At 32.6% G+C, this 27,222-nt stretch overlaps 2 protein-coding genes across 2 annotated transcripts; both read left to right on the top strand.

Moving 5' to 3' along the window:
* Positions 1–4,973: 4,973 nt before the first annotated feature.
* Positions 4,974–8,880, top strand: LOC120340990 (galectin-3-binding protein-like). Its single transcript, XM_039409402.2, has one exon. The coding sequence runs from the start codon at positions 5,249–5,251 to the stop codon at positions 6,962–6,964; it is 1,716 nt and encodes a 571-aa protein (XP_039265336.2). The 5' UTR covers positions 4,974–5,248; the 3' UTR covers positions 6,965–8,880.
* LOC120340979 (uncharacterized) lies at positions 8,874–26,861 on the top strand. The gene is made up of 18 exons (XM_039409387.2): positions 8,874–9,141; positions 10,294–10,518; positions 15,391–15,493; positions 16,127–16,272; positions 16,554–16,645; positions 17,298–17,392; positions 17,715–17,758; positions 18,012–18,108; positions 18,804–18,934; positions 19,157–19,357; positions 19,908–20,005; positions 20,085–20,252; positions 20,399–20,489; positions 21,719–21,825; positions 22,164–22,180; positions 23,755–25,250; positions 25,658–25,724; positions 26,037–26,861. The coding sequence occupies exons 1-18, from the start codon at positions 8,992–8,994 to the stop codon at positions 26,051–26,053; spliced, it is 3,345 nt and encodes a 1,114-aa protein (XP_039265321.2). The 5' UTR covers positions 8,874–8,991; the 3' UTR covers positions 26,054–26,861.
* Positions 26,862–27,222: the final 361 nt, after the last annotated feature.

Below are 27,222 nucleotides of genomic sequence, written 5' to 3'. Positions count from 1 at the left end.
AAATTGACAAAGAACATATACTGATGTATGGATAATTAAATTTGTATGACTTCCTATATACCTTTATCACGTAAATTCTACAACTGGATCCATCCCTCTGAATGGGATGTTCAGTAACCGTTGGTGTCCAGTTTTCGCATTCTTTTCGTAAATTCATCCAGTTTCTGTGTGTTGTAACGTGTGTAAATTCAGTTTTACTAATATACTTTTCATGTAACTTCATTTTTAAAAATCAATACTTTTCATTCAATTTCAATGTCATTCACAATTGTCAATGTCATTCAAATTGTAAATACAGTTTGTTACTGGTACAATGTGATTATGTAGTTCATATGATATATATTATTTGTAAGAACAGGACATGTTTTTACTTTAACGAAAATATTCACGAAAACAGCCGAATACTTTCAACAAGAGAAATAGAATATTAAAAATAAAGGACTGGATAACTGTAAAGAAGATAATTTTAAAAAATCCATTCCAGGATTTGAAAGCGATCTGGCAACAGTGAAGTAAAGGTTTATTGAGTTTCTACTTTAGCTTGTAGTTGAAATGGCTAACGATAAGATGTATTTCAGGAATTGAACTCACTTATAATTTTTACATGCGTGAGTGGTCTCTTCAATTGAACTTCCATACGGATTCAGAAAGTAGAAATTATTTCTCGTTGTGTCAATGAATTGCAAAGATATTTTGTTCGAATCAAAATGAAGAATCAAATACAAAAAAGCAATATGTAATTTTGCCACAACAATTTTTTATTTATTGAATATTATTAAAATTTCAAAACAAAACTTCATCCTCACCAAAAGAACCCAGTGATTTCCATTTATCCTGCACGCAGAAACAATCACGCTATAGTTTCCCAAATTTAACTGTAAAACAAATGAGATGATATAAGTATGATATTGAAGTGTTGTAGGAAAGATGAATATGGAATTTTTAGATAAAAAAACAATGTCTATTTTTCCAACCCTAATTTTGTTTATATCAATGGTTTTCGATCATAGTTCCGCAAGTATATTCCAGCAGTTTTACATTCAAATCCGAGATGTTCGCGTCAAATTGTTTTTTTCATATTTTTGTAACAAAAGTAATCATGAAATCAACTTATACATATCAATTACACCGGGGTTCTCGAGCCTCGGATATATTTATTGGATGTTTCCTATCCGCCTGAAAAATTAAAAACATCAAAGATTGAAAGATTGACTTACATCAGTCATTAGATGGTGATGCATGCTGGTATGTTGGTGAAAAATACAACCAGCAATATAACTATCCATAACGTAATACAAACGAATTATAAAAATTATTTAATTGCTTGTGATTGAATAAATTATACTTTTATATCCCATTTGGAATCATGTAGAGGTAGAATTGTTATTGAGTTGTCTGTCGGGAACAGTAGCAGTGAGACGGTCATTTATTCCCTGCGCTCCCAAAAGCGTACAATCTAGATTCTAAATCTGAACCTATCCTGGTACACCTTTTATATTCAGGTTGTGCGTCATCTTTGTGTCCATATTTCGAGAGTACCGAATTTCCCTACTTTCCGCATGGTGGATTTTTTTTAACTTTAAATATGTATTTTATATTTGTCCACCAAACACACTGCATTAATGAATTGGATGAGAAAAAAATCCTTCTTACCTAAATTACGCTTTAACTGAGTCAAATTGACGATTTCTTATATATATTTTTTAATTGAGCGGGAATTCCCTACTTTCCGCACGGTGGATTTTTTTTTAATTTTAATAAGTATTTTATATTTGTCCACCAAACACACTGCATTAATGAATTAGATGAGAAAAAATTCCTTCTTACCTAAATTACGCTTTAATTGAGTTAAATTGACGATTTCTTATATTTTTTTCTTCAATTGGGGGGAATTTCCCTATTTTCCGCACGGTGGATTTTTTTTAAATTTTAATATGTATTTTATATTTGTCCACCAAAAACACTGCATTAATGAATTGGATGAGAAAAAACTCCTTCTTACCTAAATTACGCTTTAACTGAGTCAAATTGACGATTTTCTTAAATTTTTTTCTTCAATTAAGGGGAATTTCCCTACTTTCCGCACAGTGAATTTTTTTTAAATTTTAATAGGTATTTTATATTTGTCCACCAAATACACTCTATTAATGAATTGGATGAGAGAATATTCTTTCTGGCATAAATTATTTTTTAACTGAGTTGGATAGGCGATTTCTTAAATATTTTCAATAAATTGAGGGGAATTTCCCTACTTTCCGCACGGTGGATTTTTTTTAAATTTTAATATGTATTTTATATTTGTCCACCAAATACACCGTATTAATGAATTGGATGAGAAAATATTCTTTCTTGGATAAATTACGCTTTAACTGAGTTAAATAGACGATTTCTCAAATATTTCCATTAAATTGGGGGGAATTTCCCTACTTTCCGCACGGTGGATTTTTTTTAAATTTTAATATGTATTTTATATTTGTCCACCAAATACACCGTATTAATGAATTGGATGAGAAAAAATTCTTTCTTGCATAAATTATGCTTTAACTGAGTTGGATAGATGATTTCTTAAATATTTCCATTAAATTGGGGGGAATTTCCCTACTTTCCGCACGGTGGATTTTTTTTAAATTTTAATATGTATTTTATATCTGTCCACCAAATACACCGTATTAATGAATTGGATGAGAAAATATTCTTTCTTGGATAAATTACGCTTTAACTGAGTTAAATAGACGATTTCTCGAACATTTTCATCAAATTGGGGGGAATTTCCCTACTTTCCGCACGGTGGATTTTTTTTAAATTTTAATATATATTTTATATATATCCATCAAATACACTGTATTAATAAATTGGATGAGAAAAAATTATTTTTTGCATAAATGGGTTTATTCCCTGCACTCCCAAAAGCGTACAATCTAGATTCTAAATCTGAACCTATCCTGGTACACCTTTTATATTCAGGTTGTGCGTCATCTTTGTGTCCATATTTCGAGAGTACCGAATTTCCCTACTTTCCGCATGGTGGATTTTTTTTAACTTTAAATATGTATTTTATATTTGTCCACCAAACACACTGCATTAATGAATTGGATGAGAAAAAAATCCTTCTTACCTAAATTACGCTTTAACTGAGTCAAATTGACGATTTCTTATATATATTTTTTAATTGAGGGGGAATTCCCTACTTTCCGCACGGTGGAATTTTTTTAAATTTTAATATGTATTTTATATTTGTCCAAAAAAACACTGCATTAATGAATTGGATGAGAAAAAACTCCTTCTTACCTGAATTACGCTTTAACTGAGTCAAATTGACGATTTCTTATATTTTTTTCTTCAATTGAGGGGAATTTCCCTACTTTCCGCACTGTGGATTTTTTTTAAATTTTAATATGTATTTTATATTTGTCCACCAAATACACTGCATTAATGAATTGGATGAGAAAATATTCTTTCTTGCATAAATTATTTTTTAACTGAGTTGGATAGACGATTTCCCAAATATTTCTATTAAATTGGGGGGAATTTCCCTACTTTCCGCACGGTGGATTTTTTTAAATTTTAATATGTATTTTATATCTGTCAACCAAATACATTGTATCAATGAATTGGATGAGAAAATATTCTTTCTTGCATAAATTATGCTTTAACTGAGTTGGATAGACGATTTCTCAAATATTTTCATTGAATTGAGGGGAATTTCCCTACTTTCCGCACGGTGGATTTTTTTTAAATTTTGATATCTATTTTATATTTGTCCACCAAACACATTGCAATAATGAATTGGATGAGAAAAAATTCCTTCTTACCTAAATTACGCTTTAACTGAGTTAAATTGGAGATTTTCTATATTTTTTTCTTAAACTGGGGGGAATTTTTCTACTTTCCGCACGGTGGATTTTTTTTAAATTTCAATATGTTTTTTATATTTGTCCACCAAATACACTGTATTAATGAATTGGATGAGAAAATATTATTTCCTGCATAAATTACGCTTTAACTGAGTTATATTGACAATTTCTTAAAAATTTTCCTTAAATTGGGGGGTATTTCCTAACTTTCCGCATAGTGGAATTGTTTTAAAATTTAGTATATGTTTTATATATCTTCATCAAATTCACTGTATTAATGAATTGGATGAGAAAAAATTATTTCTTGCATAAATCACGCTGCAACTCAATTAAATTTTAGATTTTGTCGATAAATGAGTTTCTGAGCAATAATTTATCGAGGAAAAAATGTGTTGTTTCAATCATTTTTGTTTTTTATTATGTTTCAGGTCTGTCGTCAGTTTCTAAAAGGAAGAATCGCCTAATTTTTGTGCATCCATGTAGGCGCAATTAAGTGAATTCGCGACAACTGTCGTGGAACATGGCGGGTTCAAATTTGGAAAAATTGGTAACTGTCCGCTGGAAGTGGCCGCTAGCTTTACCTAGGTGGCTACCGGTACCGGTATTTTCACTACCGGTAGGTACTGCATTATTTTTACTATCTGGCTGTTGGCTCTTACACTGTTTAATTATTATGCAGATACTGCTACATTTTGAGGCAAATAAAATACACACAACTGTACAGCAATCAGCAATAAACAGAATACTAGGAAAACTGACAAAGCGCTTAGCACCTTCAACCTTGGGTAGTATGGAAAATACAGAACTGTCGATAGATCAAGCAAGACCTATTAGCTATTACTGTATTCCTGTATCTATTACTGTATTATGTTAATCAAACCATCAATTTACAATTTCTATTTAGTTCTGGTACCGGTATTAAGGTAACATTCTGTATAGGATTAAAGTTGGTCAGATTAATGGATGAAGCAGACTGGATAGGATAGGATTTACATATTTATCCCGGGGGAGAGAAAAGCCGATAAGACGGCTTATCCATATGGCGAACCACGGCCTCTCGTCCGGTTACCATTCCAAGTCGGGTATGGGATTAGTTACCGTATATGGTTTTGTTTTTGGAAGCATGGACTTGGTGGTGGAGGAAGCCGTAACCTACCAGCGGTTACGTGAACCACCCAACGATGGCGAGGAGTCCAGCAATCCTCTCGCACATAATCATCCCTGCATGGGATTTGAACCTGCGAACCCACGCAGAGTAATTAGAGGTGCGGTGGCGAGCGTATTCCTAACGCTTAGCCAGTTGAGCCACACCGCCGCGCATTTTTCATTGGATTGCATAACTTATATTTTACTTATATATTCTGTTGTTGATTGCTAGTTGTCGGTAATTGCTCATGATTATGTGGTGTGACTGTGACAAAAGCAATATGGAGGACACCAGAAAACAGCTAACCCCATCTAACCAATCATCTATGACCAGCTCAGAAGGAATCATTACTTCAATGTCAAAATATTTTAATAATCCTGAGATGAGCGATGTGACTCTAAAACTTGGGGAAACAAGGTACTATGCTCATAAATTTGTGCTTGGACTCATGAGTGATGTATTTCGGACAATGTGCTCACAAAGATGGGATGGAGATCATAATGAACTTGAAATTCAAGAATGTGAAGAATGTGTCCCAATTTTTGAAAGCTTTTTAAGATTTTTATACTGTGGCGATATTGAAGTTGATATTACATCTGCATTACCATTGCTTATGCTAGCTGATAAATATAATGTTCAACCACTAAAAAATAAGTTCGAGCAGTACATGAATAAAACTGTGAAGGATGGAAGCGTCACTGGAGCATTGAGATGGCTATCATATGCTCAAGTAAGCGGCCATGGAGTTTTACAAAATGCTTGTGTTGATGTTGTCGTTACCAAAATGGATGAGGTTGTAAGCTCTGAGGATTTTCTTCGACTTGAACATGATTTCCTTGTCACTCTTCTTGCTCGTGATGATCTAGTCGTTCTTTGGGAAAAAACTATATTTGGTGCTGTTGTTCGATGGGTTACCGCTCAGTACGACTTATCCACTGAACAACTACAATCTCTCTTATGTCTGATTCGAATGCCGATGATGCTACCTGAGCAACTTTATGAAATAGAAATATCCACTTTTTGCCAAACATACAAACAAATACTCACTCCTATGTTAGCTAATGCTCATAGATTTCGATCAATAGCTACCGATGTTCATAGTAATTCTTTCTCGGATTCCAATTTCCGTCCAAGGAATTATACTCATCGATTGTGGTGCTATTTTCTAACTGTTGATACAAATGGTGAAACATTTTATGAAAATTCAGTTGGTGTGCCATGTGTGAATCATCCTGTTTTATCTCCGCCAGAACAATACTGGCAAATACGAATTCGGGGCGAAAAAAAAAATCCACGTAGCTCAAGCAGCAATAAGTCCACAGTGTTACCAAATTTGGGATATGTGTTTACTCCGACAACATCAATGATGGAGAAGAGTGTCCCTCTGGTAATGACGGTCACACCTTTAAGGCCTATAAAACACCATGTCGTTGTTGATGTTTCTTTATATCAGGTAAAAAAAGAAAAGATAGTTAGGTTACTATGTGAGTCATCCATTAAATTTGCTCCTGAAGAGTATTTCATGCGAATTGAAAGCGGTGACAGACAAAATAAATTTGGAACTTTGCAATCGTCATCAAATCTGATACCACAACAATCCCCACCTCGTGCTGGTCCTCCAAAATTCAGTCCTACACCAATGAATTTTGCTGTTATGTTTCAACAATCGCAGCCTATGGAGCGTCATGAAGTTAATCTTCATTACAACTTTTTATCCCATGATCTTGACCATCCTGCAGAGGTGCCTTGTTTCAAGTTCAACGGGCCATTGAGAATGACAAATTCTGTAAGAGTAGCAATAATATTTAAGCCAAGATTTGTGACAAATGGTAATGGGCGGGATATATCGGGATCATCACAAATACTTGTGTCTACCAAGGAAGTAGCAGGCGCTTCAGGAACATCTACTGCTTCGATTGAAGAAAATGGATCTGGAACAGATTTAGGAAACTTTCCATTATAATTACTGTCATTTTCAGTAACTCTATGGTACAATTTATTTAATGACTCGAGATTTGTTTATTGCATGTTAATAAAACATTGTCAAATACTGCCTACTTCGTCTTCATTCATTTGTTGCAATCTAATATATTTATTTCAAATATTTTTGGCGATCCATCATAATCAGCATGCATAAAATGTTGTATTCTGAATTTTTTTTGTTTAACTTTGAGTTTTATAAAAAATTTTGAGGTTAATAAGGGCATGAACGGATGTTTCTAATATTTTGGAATATTTCCGAATCAGGCCATGAATGCATGTTTCAATCATTTTGAAATAATTCTTCTTGGTATCTCCTTTTCATTATTGACAAGTCAACACAAGTGCCTGATTTGTATTTTTTTCGTCAGTTACTTCAGTTATATTAGTTTACTATAATTTATTTGGTGAATTGTGTGTGTAATGATGTGTTTCTTTACATTCGTTTTAAAACAAGATCTTGAAATACTTTTTGTCATTATTCTGTGTGGAAGATTCATGCAAGTATCACTTGAAATTGTAACAAACCGCAAGGGCGATATTCTAATTCGCTATTCTCTTAAGTACCAGAAGTTGAATCTTCATCATTATGTATGATTTACCATGCCTATTTCGTGAGGAGAATTTCCCAATAATATGCCATATTTTCATCGTGTTATATGCCTTTATTATAGTTCTGTATTTAATACTTCTAGTCATTGCATAGGTCTTTTTCATTTCTCTTATTGATTAACTTTGTCATTTTAAAGTGTGATCAACCAGACTCAGAGTGTCACGCTAGTAGGTGTGTTTTGAACTTGGGTATTCATATTCGAATTCTAGTAAATGCTGGTGCTGTAACACTAAATTTTTTCTGTTCTTGTTGTACTTGCTCAAAGTGTTAATTGAGGGTTTTGGCAGTTGGCACTAATAGAAACTAGCACTAAATAACAAGTTATCGTAGCTTTTCTCATCTTTCATGCTAGATTTTCTTGTTATATGCTTATAAGTTATCAAAGTGGTTACCATAAAAGTTTAAAATTTTGTGCCAGTTATTGATTTTATTTCAAGAGATTTAAGTTTATCCAAATGAGGTTAAGTATTGATTATTTTCAAGTGTGTTGTTCATATCTGTTCACCTTGCCATTTCACCTTTAGCTCATTCACATTATTTTTACAATTTAGTAGTCATGGAAGATATAATTTTGTTGTTGCAGACCTTGGGCCTTGAATCATCTCGATATGAAACTGAACTGCCAAAGCTGTTATGCATTTGTTATAAGCATAGTTTTAATGACTACCTATATCAAAATTTGAGACGATAACAACTTCTTCATATATTGACTTGTAGACCTGTTTGTGTGAGTGTCACAAATAAGGTTTGCCAGAAACAAATTGAATTACCCATACAGTGTATAAAAATGATCCTTTGATGCGTGCAACATATTTTGTTGTAAATTTCCACTTATCGTAATTGAATATCAATCCTTGATATCAAAAGTATAACTTTTTTGTGGAATATATTGTCTGAAATTATCATTTTTTTGCAATGAGTACAGTGATGTTCAAAAGTCACAGAATACAGATCTAAAAAGATGTAGAATTCACAAATGTAGAACTCTTTCAAACTATTTACAAAAATAGAAATTTCTATTTTATATTCTGTGGTTAGAAAGGGATTGTTTTCTTTTAGTTTTATCTATCTATTGGAACGCCTTCTTTTTATTTTATCATTTTTGTGCAATCTTGGTTGGTTATGGTGGAATATTTATTAGTTGCAGCAATTTTTATAAAACTGAATTTATGTTTATGGTACATGCAAATTTAACTGTATGCTCCTTTCATGGTTGAACAAGTAGTATCTTTTTCAATAATCAAAAAAAGAAAATCGTTATTCATTTCTGTCTTATATTCTTTAGATGGTATAAAGTTGAAAATGTGAAAGCGATAGTTATTTGCTGTCTGAATAAGCTCTGGATTTTAGTCAGGTTGTTAAGTTTTCTGTATTTCATATAACGGAGTACAAGGAGGATGGATTCAATAGATGCAAAGTTGCCTGGAGAAAAGAAAAATAAGAAGAAGAAAAAGCCGACGCTACGATTTGAACTGGATTTACCTGACTCTACTGGAACAACTTGCCCTGAATACTCATACATTGATCTTGTGCGTACAACATTAAAGGTGGGTCCTTGTGTTTTTATTCGTTATTATTCTGCATTTATGTAACTAAAATTGAGAACGAAATTAATAAAGTTAATTTCTAAAATTTGAAACTAATTAATTGTGTGCGATTTCTTCAATTTGAATGTTGAATTGGAATTTTGGTGTTAGCTTATTTGTAATTTTATTCCGTACTTTCTGTTCAAAATGATATGTTAAATTTGTATATGATCGCCTATGCAATTTGATGATCGAATTCTCACAAATAAAAATGAATTTGAAATTTGAAACAGCATTTTCAATTTCTATGAATGATTTCAATTTTTAATTCAATTCTTCAACTTGTAATGAAATTTTTTACACTGAAACATAAAACCGTGTCAATTTATCGTCTGAAAAATTATATTTTGCTATATCTTAGTAATTTCAGGAATTTACTTACTGGTATATGACTGGATCAAAGAGAAAAGTTTCAGACTAGTTTAATAAAATATGGTCCAGAAATGGCCAAAGCAGAATAATTTATTACTTCTAATACCTTTTAAAATAATATTTTTCATTTATGAAATGTCTGATATATATTGTAAATTGTGTTAGTAAAAAGCACATGGAAGTCTACGTAAATTCAATCAGTGTTAGTTTGGGAATGCACAATTTCAGAAATTACTGAGGCCATTTTTGGTCATACTGTGTAATTTTAATTGCTGAAAATGAGAATTTGAAAAAAAAATTATTCGAAATTATTTGTATAATCAAAAATGTAGATTATCAGCAGTGTTCCCTCTAACGTGTGCACGCGCACACAGCTTTCAGAGGCTGCGCACACGCATAGATTTACTGCGCACAGACGTATTTCGATGTAATGTAACAATGTTCTCGGTTGGCAGGTTGAGAAAGTTTGTTGTTGGCCCACTTATTACCTGGTTAGAACGCCAAAATTTCTTCATTGTTTTTTGCACAAATATTAGTAATTTCCAAAAAAGTGCGCACACACCAAAATTTCTGCGCTCACATACTACAAAAAATTAGAGGGAACATTGATTATCAGATATATAAAAAATTTTAAATTGATTCAAATAACAATTCATTTGGTATGACATATTGATTTCAGTTGAAACAGTCATTTGCAAACTTTTTTACAAGTTTTACTAAGCTTCGATATTTGTTTTGTAGGAAAAAAAATCGAAGGGTGAAAATGATATAATGTGCCAGAATCTGTTGGAAGAAGAAGAAGAAAAAGAAAGGAATGAAGCCGAAGCAATGGCAAAATATTTTGAAATAAAATATGGAGCGACTGCGGCAGGACATAAACATAAAAGAAAAGATAAAGTCAGGGATTTAGTTGGTGCAGGATATGGATATGATGAAAATGATCCGTTTGTTGATGATTCAGAAGCGGTAAGGAAGTGTTATGTCAATAATTATAGCTACGTGATTTAAGACTACTGGTAAGTTTTGACTAATTGACAATTGTTGCATAGTAGAACGCAATGGTCATTTCTTCAGTTTCATTCTGATACCAATACATGGGTTTATTCACATATCAAAACTCAGTTTAAATCAGGGGTTCCAGATCTGGTATCTCCAGGGGTTACTTTTGCCTTTTCAGGGGGAGCATTAAATTGAGTTTAATAATTATCTTTCCATACCTTCAAATCTGCCTCAAAAAATTGTAATACTGATAACATTGTAATACAGAATAATAATGTGAAAACCTTGGTTTGGAAACTCTTCAAAAAGTCATATTTTCACCTCAGTAGAAGCTTCAACTACAACTTAATTCGCAGTACACGTGACTTATTATTACAGCAATTTTGGGTGCACACAAGCGATCTATAAATGTCTGGAGACAGTGAAGAGTAGGCTACCTATTAACAATTACATTGGGTTTGGAGAACCCTGGTTTAGATAAAGAAATAATATTCCGCTCTTTCGATGATTCTGAGTTGCTGCATTGAGTAATACTCCCTGATTATAGTTCATAGACTCCAATTGGTTTATTGGTGCTAATCCCCAAGCCAACTCAATCTTGCAATTTTCACATATTCGGTTTTGACAAAAATTCACATAGAAAGAAAATGAAGTTTTCAGCAATTCTATTAGGCTTATTTCGCTAATGATTGTATGGTAAATGGCATAGATCAGGGCTAGCCTACTCAACTATTTTTACCGAAGGTCCGCTTACAAAACTTCGAAAATATTTGGGTCCGGACTTTCCAGAAATTATATTTCGGCATCCTTGAACACGCAATTCCTCGGCCGACTAATGATTATTAGCTAATCAAGATTGTTTGTTATGGCGTTATAGTTCTTTTCATATATATTTGTAAAACTATGAAAGTGATTTTATGAAAGGAAACTTCAAAAGTGAGGCTAAGGATCCAAAATAAAGATTATGCACGGTCCGAATCGAATACCCGAAAGGTCCGGATTCGGACCGCAGTCCGCCAGTTGAGTAGCCCTGGCATAGATCATAATACAGGTTGTAAAATCAAAACAGGCCGATTGGGGACTTTCGACCAATTTGTTATTGCTCACTTTGTCTCTCAAAGTGACGCCAGATGTGTATTGATAACCAGTCCCCTCAATTCCAACAATTTTGTCAAAAAACCCTCGAAGCAAATTTTAAAATGAAGACCATAAATAGCTAATTTTCACATTGCTGTGAGGCACCATATTATAAAAATCAAACTACATGGTTAGGAAAAGCCCAGCAATGTTGCAGAACACCTAATCATGATCAATAATGCATGAAGGTGAATGATTATCTCAAATTATTATGAACTCTGTAAGGATGTTAGGATGACCCTTTTGAAGTTTTTTTTAAAACCTGATGTGTTATAGTTATATCCCAACTTACATAAATATATCATGACATGGTTTCAGGTTAAATAATTTTTGCCCAAATGCAAGTTGGGAGGGTTTTTTAAAATATTTGAAATCTGAGGAGGAATTTTCTGAGAAAATATAAAATAATCTATTTATCTTTACCTAACTATTTTTGAATAAAAGTTTCACTAGAAAAACTGCTCAGTCTAAATAGTGTCGATCTTTTTTTTTAATATGTACATAACAATATGTGAGCTGTAAAAAACAAAATATATTTACCGGTAATAAAATTACAATAATTAGGTACAGATGGCTCTGTTCAGGAAATTAAATTGGTTCATGAATGTTCGCATTCCTAGTTCAGGTAGATGTAGTTAATATTCACTGAAATTATACCGACAGTATGGACATTTGGATCTTCTGACTACATCTGTACAATAAACCACGATATAATGAAAAGGAAAGGTGTAACAAAACACAATGCATTTGGCATATAAATTGACATTCCAAAAGTAAATGACGCTAAACAAACTGTACATATTTTTACACCTGCATGTAAAATCCAGTGAGCAAATACACTCCACATTTTGTAAACCAAACTAATGTAAGAATGACTAGATACAGTAACAATTTCATTTAATTGATACAGACAGACATAATGTATAATAGTTCAATGTTTTTCCCATATCAAATATATTTGTACTAAATTTTCCCATTTTTCGTGCTTTTCTTCTCACTGCTGTTGACGTCAAATTTTACTTTTGGGTTTAATTTTTAAATATGATGAATTTTGATAACAACTGTGGAGGATGTGCGACCATATCAGATATTGTTACTGTATATGTGAATAAATACATTACAGCAATTCCACAAATGTCACGGAGTGACATTTCACACATTTAATCAATTTTACTATATCAAGGTCTTGGTGGTTTGCTATTTTTAGTACGGCCAATTGGTAGCAGTAACACTGATGTATTTACCATAATTCACTTTTCACTTTCAACCAAATATTTTTCAAACGACGAGACAAAACAAGTGATGTCACGGAGTGACAAAAAGTTGAATGCATAAAATGACTGCGATATATCAACCAAATTTCGTCAAAAGCTTCGTGACATATCAATTATAATAACTTGTTTCTGTATTCTAGAGATATTAATCTCTACATTTATGCAAAATCTATTGTACACCAAACATTTTTCAGGAAGCAGCCCAATTATACGGCCCAACTAGTCACATGTCACTCCGTGACGTCACGGAGTGACAAAAATTCCTTATCATTAAAATGGTATTAAGAATGTTGAACAATTAGTTATACTAGGTCAAAATTGGTTACCGGTATTTGTTTGAAATTACAAAACATTTAAACAAAAAATTGGGATACATTATATTTTTTTGTCGTTCTGCTTGTGTCTCCCTCATATTAATATGCTAAACGAGTGCACTAACTTTAATAATCTATATAGGTAAGTAAAAAGCTATGTTGCACAGACAACATGAAACAAACATAATTATTCCACTCCTATATATCTGGAATCTTATTGCAGTGACTTGATAAAGTATGGGCAATTCAAAATACAGAATCTGGAGGATCCGTTAATGCAATTCAGTTTAAGAATCTTTGCACCATGCAACGATTTTTGTTATTTGGATATCTAATTTATTAACCATAGAAAAGCATTTTCTTTTGCGTTGAAGTCTCTCTTGTTAGGTAGTACTTGCATCTGCTTGCAAAGCACACATAGAAGCAGTGGGCCCCAAACATAGTACTCTTAGTCTGCATATTCAGAACAAGAAGACAGTGATAAATATGTCCCTGCAAAAACTCGTCATTGCATCATTTTTGCTTTTTCCAGCTTTATGATATAGTTGGCACGTAAAAAAAATTATTGGTGACAATGAGTGACGTACTGGCGTTTTCTAATTGGAAGTATCTTCAATTTTTGACAAACATATCATATTTCTTTCACATTTCATGATTTTTCGCATCCTATGAGTTAATACCCGATAAATGGATATAAACGAAAATCCAGATGTCGATGTTAAAACTTGAGATTTATATTGTTTGTGAATTATTTGAATTCACTTATGCTTTTTACAAAATAGTCGAATTATATTGCAAAACGATGCATTTTGCCATATTTATTCTGCCATTCCAACAGATTACCTATTTTTTCAATTGTAGTCTACAATAAGTTCGTTCATATTGTTCAAAACCGGCACATGTTAGGTCAAATATTTTGGTCATCGATAGTTTTAAAAAAGTTGCCATTGCCATTCAATCATGTCATTCAAGTTTCATTGTGGGTAAGATCCAAAGTAAGTAGAGGGAAAAGTGGAAGAATTAACAGTTCAAACCCAATATTATAGTACTTCGCGTACAAAAAAATAATATTTTTCAAAAATGACATACTTATGTCACTCCGTGACGTCACGGAGTGACGAGATCTCTTGAAGTGCTGCGAAAGAACAACAAGCAACTATCAACTGCCAAATTGGTAAATTATTGGGCCCTATCCCCAAATTAATGTCTCAGTTTTTGAGGCAAATAGTTATTGAAATATATCAGATAATTAAAATAAAGTTAAAAAGGCGTCACGGAGTGACAACACAAGGCAAATTCCCATCAGCTCTGTTTAGCCCAGTGTTGCCAATGGTGTACAGTGCAATATTTATATTAAGCACAGATATCAGAGGTAAAACCTAACACATACTTTGGTTGAACAAATACATTTTAAGGTAACATAAATAGCCTGAGAGTTTATGTTACAAAACTGAAGGAAATTGGGCAGAAAATCATCAATTATTCCGTTGAAGAAAAAACAATTATTTTGAGCTGTAATTGTACCTTCTCATCCGTTTTTAAAAACTTCAAGATATGTCCTACACTTTCTGCAGTTCAATATTTCAATTGGGCAAGATAAAATTTTTTACCAAATTTTTAACTAATTTATGGAATTGCTGATTACTTTTTAAATATTATATATGTAAATGTAAGCCAGGGATGGTCAAAATTTACCATCTTGAATATATTCTAAAACAGTGATTTTGAACATGAAATATCAAATATGTTTTGAATTGTATCACGTTAAATATAGAAATTTGCAGGAACAGAAATTGATAGAAATTCAATTTGGTAACGCAGAATAGTTAAAAATTTGGATGAACATTTTTTTTCTATTGATTTCCTGTTTTTTACATTTTTTGGTTAACTGATGTCTTGTTTCATATCTGACCATCAGATGTCAATTGCTTATGAAGATAGATTTTTAATAAAATATATTCTCAATTCTTCTTAATCTTATATTTGCTATATCAAATATGACTTTTTAAAATATTCCATTTAATTTGGACATCCCCGATGTCAGTTATGAAAATATGTTATGGAGAAAAATTTATGCCGTAAAATGTCGTAAATTTAGTTTACTTTTGTTTTAGTATGATGAAATTGTTCCTGCAACTCTTACAACACAGCATGGTGGATTTTATATCAACACTGGACAATTGAATTTCCGAGCTGTTTCAGATCAATCTGATGCAGGTAAACAAATACTAATTACGAAATCAAGAAATAACTAGGTTTCTCTGTTGATTAGATTTATTTTGTAATTGCATGGTATCATGGTATATATACCAATAATATTCGTGTCATTGATAGTGTGAATAAAACTTAATAATGAAAACCAGAATAAAAAATATTTGAACTGCGGTATTATGACATTCAAATTCTCAAAATGAAGATCTATAAGTTTTAACCCAATCGAGATAGATACAATTAAGAAAAAATCATTTTCTGTCCTTCGTTATTATTTAATGGTTAGTTACATTCATCAAATAAATCAGGCAGGTATGATCTAAACTGAATGATTCTGAAGTAGTGTTATCGAATATAACATATGAATTATATCGTAAATTAAGTCATATTCAACGAAAAATATTTACAAATCAGTATATTTTTAAAAATATTCTTAAAACTTGATTTTTAGTAATGGAGTATGGTAACTAATTTCAAGTTTATCCGGATATTCGATTAGGACATCCCTGAGGTTATTTCAGACAAATGTTGTATAATTAGCTTCACTCAAAGCCTTGTAACTTTTTATGCTTCTCTATTCCACAGCAGACAATAAGATATCTGCTATTCTTTTTAACTTACATTTAATGTTTATTCCAGAGAACTCATCCTCAGATGACACAATGCCTCTTTCTCATCACATTACTAAAAAGAAAAAGAAAAAACGTCATGCTAATTTGCTTGAAACTGATGAAAGTGAAAATGAATTTAAAGATATTGGTTCAATCGAAACGAAAAAGAGAAAGGTATGTCATATCCATGTTTTTTTTCGATGATGGGAAATGTTACAAAAGTAGAGATTAAGATATATAGAAAATCCAACTTGATACCATAAATAAAATTATCAGTTTATTACTATCTTTAGCTTGTATTATGTATTCAGTTTAGAATTTTATGTGGGATTGTTTGGACTAACAAAAACATTGGTACACATACTTATGGAGCGCCTGACTTTGTTTTAAAATCACTAACACCTAGAAAAGACTGTTCGTGATACCCAGTTTATTACACTCTTCATGCTTTACAGAAAAAGTTGAAACCTGTTAAAGATCTTGACGGCAAGAAAAAACGGAAAATATCCATAAATGGAAAAGACAAAGTTACAGGATTAAAAAAGAGGTTCGAATTTGCCTATACATTATTTGAAAAAAGGTAACTGTACTCTGCATAATATAGTGATGCTAAATGAGTTTGGCATCAAAACTTGGTTGAAAATTTTTGCTGGTTTTCTAAGTCAGTGTTTTATATGCTCCCATCATTTTGGAATTCCTGTATAAAAGTATGTATTATTTATGGAGAAATCCGTTATGCTGTGATCCAGAAGTGTGTGTACTAATATGGAGGTAACTAACTTTCTTTGCCTACTATACATCAAGTTGTGTAAAGGGACTGAAACCTATGGGCAGTGGGTAAATTCACTTGGCAAACACAGACATTCCCGAACTCGTAATAGAACTAAAATATGGGGAATCGGAATAAAATTATGGCCTAACCCCTACCTGGTACACACACTACAGGTACCCGATATTCTACAAAATATGCTGAACACGCGCGATCAAGTATATTGTCCCAAGAGTTTAGAAATATTATTATTCTTTCATTATTATTCTTTTTATCTCTCCTTTGATTTGTAAAAAATTTGTTGGATGGTCTAATACAGTCACCTAATCTGTAGAACAATATTTAAAAAGATTAGTTGTTCAAAGCACTTCATATGAAATAAACTATCAATAAATATTTAAATATATGATTTTTTTTTTGTTACTTGCAGTAAGAAAATAAAGAAACCTACCTCACTCGCACAGAAATTAGTAGCAAAAGCTAAAGCTCAACAAATGATGAGTGCTTCCGTGGCTGGAAGTCCTGGTAATTGAATCTCTATTTTTGAAATAGGTGTTGCTACCATAATCTTATCCCTTTTGCTCTTACTATCTTGATGGTCAATTTTACCAAAACTGTTCTTGATAAAATGTTTTGGAATATCAATTTCCAGTTGTTTATGCATATGAGTAGAAGTTTTTTTAAAATTTATCAAACAATACATTCACATACAAACTATAATGTATCTTAATAAATTACTCGTATAAACTGGTAATATAGTAAGATATATGTTTTTATACAGCGGTATTTTGCCTCTCCATTCCTATAAACAATAATTTCATTAAATTTGTTTCTCTTATTTTTGCAGTGCATCAGAACATTGTTTCGCAAAACAGAAAAAATTCCGCTGAGGTTAGTCTATATAATGTCGTTTGAAAAAATTTTGAATGCGGAATATTGAATACATTCTAGATTTGGGAGATTTGAGTCTCATTAAAAAAAGTGAATTCTGGAAATTGAATAAAAGTATTTTTCAAAGTTTTCCGGTTACCATGCTACATTTTAACTGACCGAAATGATAATTTTTTCAAATATAGCTCTCACTGTATATACCTAATTATAGTACTTTTTCAATATACCTTCAAGTTTAATATTTCATGTACAGCTGATTCGCTTGGGTAACAAAGACTTAGCTCAAGTAGCAAAACAAGCAACTAGAAATTTGATGAACATCGGTTTAAGTAATGATGATTTTATTACAGGTAAGCGTAATGAATAAATTATAAAATGTCAAAGTTATTCCCAATGGAATCTGTTATTTTAAACCTTACATTTTACATTTGACTAGATTCATAAGAAACAGGTGTTATCATTCATTGTTTCATGTTTTAATGGAACGTTTAAAATTGGCTTGCTTTTGATTTTGGAATATTATCGATGTGTATTGATATAAAAAATTATGTGGTTTATTATAACAAGGCTTATGGTTGCCTGTTAAAACTATATTCTTAATTTTTCTTGATAAGTATTTTAAAATGATTAGACCAGTGGTTCCCAACCAGGTGGTCAGTGGCTCGCCGAGAGGGGCCACCATGCCAGGCGCAAAACTGATTTTACAGGGAGGTTTCCCTTTGTTAGGCATGAATTGTTTGAACATAATGGTATATGGAATCTACAAATCAAAGTAACACTATGGATACCACTGGAATGATGAGCAGTGGGGCCATGAGTGCTAAAATCCTTCGTAAGGGGGCCACGAGATATAAAAGGTTGGGAACCACTGGATTAGACAGATGAATGAATTGTGAGCCAGCTATTATCAAAAGAATTAAAAAATGTGTTCTTACCAATTATGGTTATCAAAACTGCATTTTATGTATAGTTTGTAGGTTACACAATGAACTTATTATTCATTTCAATAAATTAGCAAGTTTGTTTTTCTATGTTCCGCTCTCAGAAAAAGAAGTGAAAAATGGGGTTGATGTTTCAAATGATTTATCGAAAAATACAACATCTTCACCTGAAAATCATGAACTGCCACCAAATCTACCACAGATGCTCGGAGATAAAATTGAATCTCTGAAAAAGGTAAAACCACACTATTAGATTACCAAGTCTTTGATTTATGTCGCAGTGAAATTTTATGTGGATCCTTGTTAGTTCAAAAGTGAAGCATATTCTGAAAAATATTCTGATTGTTTTAATAATTTTATTATCAAAATAAATTTGGATACACTATTTTTATTTATATACAACCAGAAATAAAAGGGAAAAAAATTTCCAATTTACAAATTTTTTCAAAAATCACAGATTGCTAAATCTGCAGAAGGAGAGGGCAAACTGAAATTTTTTAACAACAATGTTAATCGTATCTTACTCGGTATCGAGGAATCTTCTCAGGGTTTGCGTACCAAGGAAAGACAAGGAATGTATCAACACATTGCTCAACATCTACCTTGCTCAAAAGATACTTTGTTGAAACGAGTGAAGAAGTTACAAGTTAATGATAGTGTATGCGATCTTTTTTACAATTGTGTTTATGGTGTCTGATTCTTGCATGTTTTATTCATATTGAATTTGGAGCCGGATTGTATTCTCAAACTCGTTCTAGTATTAGTTTCTTTGGGAATTTGGGTTCAAAATTTCAGTCATGGTAATCGAAGTCGTAATTCCTGATGGAAACTTAAAATCATCAAGCATAAAATTAAAAAAAGATTATGTATGTCATATATTTTGTAGTTAAAATTTAGTTTTCTCGCAGTTGGTAGCTAGAGTTCCTATAAATTTTTCTACCACCTAAAGTAGTAAGGAAGAGGTAAAATTTTGATCGAATTAGAGTCTGGGGTCCAGTGCCGTAGTCATCTTTTAGTCGTTTGCAGTCAAGGGTTCTAAAAATCCTCTTACATAATCATTTTCCATAAAATGTGAAGATTATGCAGGGTAATATCTGCTAAGATGTCAGATGCCAATTTAAATTTTTTTTTAATTTTCAAAGCCAATTTGGTATTTACAATTGCAATTACAATTGTCATTTCATTGGCTATTGTTACTTTATATTCAGGATCAACAGCTGAAAGGTCCGATAGGAAAACTGAAAGCAGCAGTTGATGCTGTTATGACATCACAAATTGAAGCTTATGTTGTGGAGTGTGATGCCAAGTAAGTTTCACATATTTCTTTCTTATTTTCATTTTTGAATAATTTTTATTAATCACTCACATAATTTATTTTTTCTCAGATCTGATAAATTTTTTGATAAGTCTGCATGTGCCGCTTCTACTGATGAGGATGAAGAATGCGAAGAGAAAAGTTTAAGTGGAACATTAGATGGTACCGAGGCAGCAGGAGAAAAAGTTAAACGTACTTACGCTCCACGAAGAAAATTTAAGTGGGATGATAACCTTAGGTAGGAATTTGGGATAAATTTATCAGAATTACAACAGTGTTTTTTACGTCAGTATAGATTTTAGATAAATTCATTGTGGAATAACATAATCGGAAGTCTTTGGAATTGATATTTTGTTTCAATGATTTGGTAATTATCATTTTTAGGAAATTGCTCTGTGATGTTGTTACTGTTAAAATGAGTTTGTATGAAAGATTCAAGGTCCGAGAGAAACAAAATCCTGAGGAATATTTAAAAGTAAGTGTATTGGAATTCACACTCTGGCTAGAGTACATTCAAATTTAAAAGCAACAATTCAGTACTTCATGTCATATTTTATCTGGAAGAATACTTTTAATAGCAGTCTGTATTCTTGTTTGCCAATGGTTGTTAACATAGAAAAATATACAACACTAATTGGCAAACTTCATTATGAACTACTCGGCTAATATTGCGTATTTCCGTCAGCATGCACTAATTTCCGTCTATAACAATTGCCACATCAAACTTAAAATTAGGATGCACCTGTGACTTCTATTTGTGTGGTAATACCAACTAACTGGAGGCACGTTCAGCTATCTACTATAAAATAAATTCCATACAACTGCCATTGTTACATCATACAACCGTGCATAGGTAAAATAAATTTGTGGGCAACTTTTGTTTTTATCAACTAAAAGAAGAAACATTCGAGGGTCACAACTGATGGCGACCACTGATATACAGGCTCATCTGCCTGAGGTTGATATGGCTTGGCAGTTTATTACTCTGATTAGAAAAGTTTTTTGAATTAGTACATTGGTGACTTGCACGGCTGTGGAGTTGGGGAAAATTAATATTTGATTCCAACTCTTGAGCTATTTCAAAGAAACTTTGATTCCTGACTGGAGAATTGCAAAGTTTTTAACTCTTCTCCTGACTTAAGGTTCAAGTGTTGTTTTGACTCAACTCCTGCTCCAAACTCTTATAAAACCAATTTTTAACAAGAGAGCTATGCCCAAATATATGGACACGTTTGTTCGCAGTACAGTACGGTTTACCGTACTGTCAGATCACAGTCTACAAATATATTCACACCAAGCGAAGCAGTACAGTAGGACACAAAATGGCGTCCGATGTCCGCAGAACGTTTAATGACGTCATAGCAAACAAAAACAAATCTCGCTGAGCTAACAGTAATATTTAAAATGAATAAAAGTAATAGCCTTCTGGGGAAAAATTTTATCTTCAACCACTGAAAATTTCAAAGCAATTGGTCCAGTATTCGAAGAGGAAAACGGTTTTTTAATATTTCCACTAGGTGTGTTATTCTGTGTCAAACAACAAGAACAACATAATATTGAAACGATCGTTATGTCCATGACGTGTCCAATAACAAATGACAATATGACTCAAACTTCACAGCTCTTGTGACTCAAATTTCTGAATATCTAAGAACCACCTGAAAAACTCTTCAATAACTTACTCTCTATTACTTGAAAACACAGGCATTTCTTGAAACGACGATCAAACCACTGTGGCCAAAACCTTGGATGCAAACTAGGATATTGTTCAAGGAGAGTCGTTCAGCTCATCATAATTTAACTTTTAATAGGTGGGTATTTATTTAGTACTTGTGATTGTGATTTCATAATATTGTGATTTCATACAATAGAATTCTCTTTTTGAATTATTTATATGTATTATGTATATTTCTTTCAGTAATAGTATTCAATTTCACTTCAACATATATTTCTGATAAAACAGGAGTTCTTGATTGTCTGGGTTCCAAGATATTCAAATTTGAATTCAATCAAACATTATTTTATTGATTTCCTATGACTTATAGTATATAATATATGACTGGAATAGTTTATCTGCTACATTACCTTTTTCTCACTATGTAATCTAATTTCCTTTCTACATGAATTTAACAATGTGATTTTTTTTCAGCGCAAAACAAAAGAAAAGTGAGTTTGAATTCTTTGGAAAATTTTTTACTATGAAAGTGTACCAAGTTATTGGTGATTTTTTTTGTATATTGGGTCCCACTGATAACATACTCGACCACATGTTAGGAACGGTCTATTATTCAATTCTACACAAACTATGCTCGACTTTCGAAACGGGCGTTTATTTCACGTTTAACCCTGTCTTGTAACTTAAATTAGAAAGCTGTAACCTGGTTTGCATCATGTTTCAGGTGGTTCTCCATATATATCGGAAACAGACAGCATGCAGGGTATCAGTAAAGGAAAATTATCGAAAGGCAATAGTGATATTCCGTTATCAGAAAGTGTAAAAAATAGAAAAGAAGAGGCAAGCAAACAGCATGTTACGGTTATTAGTAAAAAAGAAAACAACCTTAGTTCGGACACGAAAGATAGTATGTCTCTTTTACGAAGCAAGCTGTCATCTGGGAAATTAAAAATAAGGCATACTCCAAATCACCAGTGGAAAAAGCACAAAAAGAAACGTAGAGAGCATGAAAAAGAAAAGTGTATTCAAGTAGTAGAAAAATCTTATAGTGAACATTTAAAATCAAAAGATAGCAAAAGCTTAAAGGAGATGAGAGATGTATCTCCTTGTAAAAAAGTAAATAAAATTCGCAAATCCACAAGGGAAGATAAAGTTAAGAAGGTAGCCAATGATTTTCAGCATTCCACACAGAGTAATTCCAGGGCGCTAAACAAAACAGAAATATCTAGGAAGAATTTTTACTGTTCAAAGAGTACTCAAAAGTCAGCAGGGAGCATCATAACCAAACCCCAGCCTTTAATTCATAGTAGCAATGAGGGAGCAGTTTCGCCAATGATTGTGTCGCATCGTAAAGATCGTTTGAAGCGAAAGGATCGAATAAAAAAGAAGTCAAGTTTACTGCAGACTAAACCAATCCATGTGTTAGATAGTAAGACAGTTTACTGTGATTGATATTAGTTGATTTGTGTATCTCCTCGTCTAAAAGATTGCCTATTTTTTTATATTGACAAATGCCCTGAGGGAGAAAAATTTTGTTTTCTCGAAACTACTAAAATTGAGAGCAATCTAATTTCACATGCGAAATCAGTCTATGTCATGGGGGTTTGCTTTTTCATATTAGATTTGAATGTTTTATTAGCCCTCTTATGTGTTACTGGTGACTCACCATTATATATAATAGTCCCTAAGTTCAAATTTCTAGCACTTATTAGTTCTTGGTGCAAATGCACACACTGGCTTTATGTGAACCACAACATGTGTAATATTATGTCTGATGAATTTTAGAGTTGAAGAATTTCGGTTCAATTTTATTATTCATGCAATCATTTAGTTTTTAAATAATATGATGATTTCATATTGGTTTTTATTTAATTCACTTTGAATCACATAATGAATTGAGCAAATTGTGGCCTCAATTTCCTCACAGCTAATTTGCTCATAAATGCTATGTTATTTTTCAGCAATGCTAATTTCTACAATAAACTAAAAATGATTTGTTCTGAACTTTGGTCATTTGGTTCATTTTAACGTAATTTTTACTCTCTACTTTTATCCTCTATTCTAGCTGGAAGTTATAAAAAGGTACTTGGTTCTGCCAAAGACTCAAATAAAGCTGCTGATATCGCTTCTGGACAAAAATATGTCGGAACGTTAAATAACTCTGCTGGACAGAGTGACACAACTGCTAAGTCATTCAAGAAGCAGCTTATTTATGAAACAAATGACTCGAAAAATTATAAACCATCGGTTAATGCTGTTAGTTCCCGCAACTCAACAACATATAGCACAAATGATAAAATAAAAATTGGAAATTTGACATCAGGAGGTGGTTTTGAATTAGTAGCGTCGATAGAAAGTGAAAATTCTCCTACCTCAAGTCCACTCTCTACACAAAAGAAGGCACCCCCTTCAAATGAAAAAGTCTCCACTAGCAGCTGGAAAGCCTCTAATACAAGCTCAATTGTGAAGACAAAAATGCCTCCAGCAACAATGTTAAATCCTGGTTCAACTAAGAAGGTTGATAAAAAATTATACTCTGATAAGACTTTCAATCGTTCGTTTGATTCCTCATTTAGCTCTGCTGTTGATGTTCCACTTGCGATGAGCTCACAGGCTATGGAAAGTTATGCATCTGATATAATCAAATTTATGATGGATCAAAACCAACTGGCACATGCAAATCCAGTTTACCACGGATCCCCTGGTTTATCAAACTATGATGCTATTTCAAAAATATTGGGTCTCAGTCCTAATGACGTTTTGCCTAAAGGTGTTAAGAACTCCAAACAAGACGAAAAACTCAAATTTAAGATTTCATCCGCTGCTGTAACGCCCAGCAGTGCTTCAAAGGGTGGCTTCCCAAAATTAGATGTTGGTACTAAACGTGTAGCTACAGCAATTGGGCCTTCTTGGTCTTCTCAAAATCCCACACCCCCTAAAATATCGAAACCTGACAAAGTGCCCTCAATAGCAAAGCAGAAAGTATGTCCACCAACGTCAACAGCGCCTGTGTATTCTGTGACATTCGATGATAAGCATGCCATAAAAAATCTCACAATGAGACCGATACCAAACTTTGCTGTGCCGTCTATATCTAGTTCAAACTTTTCTGGCCAGCGATCGCGTTCTAACCAGCACCACTCTATTGAGAAATCCACTGTGTCTCCCAATACCCCAAATTTTAAAATTGCACAATCAGCCATAGATAATTTAGCAAACATACATAACGTTCCACCAATGTCTCCTACTTTTCCGCAAAATACGAAACGGAGTTCCTCAACTCCTTGTTCTGTTCCAATACCCAAACTTCAATATTCACCATCTGGTGCGTCTAATATTAAATTGGAATCAATCCGTGGTGGGTTCAATCCAATGTTACTTTCGTCAATGGCTAGCTCTTTCAATCCAAACACAAACTCGTTTTCTACTGCTTACTCGTCTTCGTCAAACCTTTCTAATTCTGCTGCATCGAAGCTCAAAACAATGCCAGTCAGTTCTGCTCGAAATTTTCCAGAAAATTATTCAATGACTGACCCACAGTTTTCAAAATCATTTCCATTGGTAAGTTTTCTAAATTAATTTTCTGTTTAAAGAATACTGTGTGTATTAATTTGTATATCCATCAATTTAAAATACCTAAACATTTCAATAATTATGATATCCCAGTTTCAATGTTTTACAAAGTTAAGTTTCATAGAATAAGTGTGTTGATTTAGACATAATGACACACGCCTGATAGATCTAACGAAGGTAACAGTAGTAAAATTTTGAGTTCTACTTCTATTGATTATACCAGCATAATGCTCTGGTAAGAATTTGAAACTTGATTTAAAATAATATATATTAATGCATCTTTGCTTCTGAAGCTCATATTCAATCTAGTTACCAGCCCCCAATCTAATTCCTCTTAATTGTACTTTAAAATAAACTTCAAGTGTTAACATATAACTTATCCACTACAATTTTAGGTCAACCTTGTTGATATTCAGGGGAACGATTCAGTTAAGCAAGCAGCATTGAATCTGAATATTAAAGGTAGGTATTCTAGGAATCCATCGTTTTGGTACGGTAAATGGTACTCATACAGGAGTACGAGTCTAAGATGTAAAGGAACATGCAATACAAATTCTTTTATTTTGAATTAATTTCTGGGGTTCAACTACGTACCAATTTTCAATAATTTACGTTAAATGAAATATCTGGAGTGTCTGACTTGAGCTATCAAATTAATGTTGGCTAGCTTGGTAATTAGGCGTTTAGTATTTCACATTACTCTATCAAATAATCCAAAGTGTCACGAACCGAGTAAACAATTTCAATCTTAACAGTGAGCTTCATTTGTTTCAGCAAACCAGAACAGATGAGAGAGTGGGCATGTTTTTTATAGTCATTCATTATACATCAACTATCTGGTTGTGTGGAGAGTTCAAAGAATCATATCTGCAGTTTCTGACCTGTTTTTCAGCATTTCATGTGTAATTTTTTTATGTACACCATGATATTTCACCTGAAGTTTGAAATTATAGGGAATTTTATGGGTTCTCGTACCTAGTAGTCTGCTTTAACCAGTTTAAAACTGACATCAACAACTCATTTTGTATCTTTTCACATTGTGTGTTATCATCGTCTGGTCATTTTATATTTTTTACAAGGTCATTATTCATTCTCCATTAATAAATATGAATAAAGGAATATGTTCTGCTTTCCAATCTTTTTCTGAATGTTAACACTCTCTCAAATGTTTACACACAAAATGAAATGAATATTTTGCAGTTTGTCGAAAAAGTCTTTGCTTCCTTGAGTATAAAAATATACTTTCATCTATGTTGCAATTAAAGATAAAAAGTATAGTTTTTTCAGCAGTCTAGGTATAGCAATTTGATAATATTGATGCTGGCTGATCTCTTGCCTATTATTTAAACTTTACAAGGCAATTTGATAATCCAATAATGCATTCTAGTCATTTCTATCTATTCAAAGTGTAGAAATTTACTTGGTACACTGCTCTGTCCGAAAGTGAAGTGATCATATTCAATCGTAAACTGGTGCTACTCAATTTTGAGCTTTTTGACTTGAGGAAAGTTTGGAAAGGAATACTTTTCTGTCTTGAAATAATGTTATCTTCAGATTAAAGCTGCTAGTTATTTTGCAATAAAACATTGTCTATTCTGATGTGTTTATATAATTTAGTTAAGGAATGGTGTAAAGTGAAAACGTCTTTACACTGGTTCAGCTTGTGTCTGCTGATGTATAGCATAAAAATAAATATGACTATTTGAGACAGGTTTGCTATTTTAAGATCTGATTTTCGTGTTGACCACGAGGAAAAGATGTCTCTTAACTTCATGCATACCACGGCTTGTGGATTTTCTATTATAAACATTCTACTGTAGGGGTTATATTCAAAATGTGAAGCGCGGGTCGGTGGAAGCATCGAAGTCCTCACTGGTGGTGGGAGTCCCAAACAATACATTTCAGGCATATATATCCCAGCTAAAGTTCATCTCTGGTCGACCGTTTTAGATGTGCATCG

This window comes from Styela clava, chromosome 14, assembly GCF_964204865.1.
Source record: "Styela clava chromosome 14, kaStyClav1.hap1.2, whole genome shotgun sequence".
NCBI classification, from domain to species: domain Eukaryota; kingdom Metazoa; phylum Chordata; class Ascidiacea; order Stolidobranchia; family Styelidae; genus Styela; species Styela clava.
The sequence above is the reverse complement of the archived record's forward strand: the minus strand, read 5'-3'. Positions and strand labels throughout refer to the sequence as shown.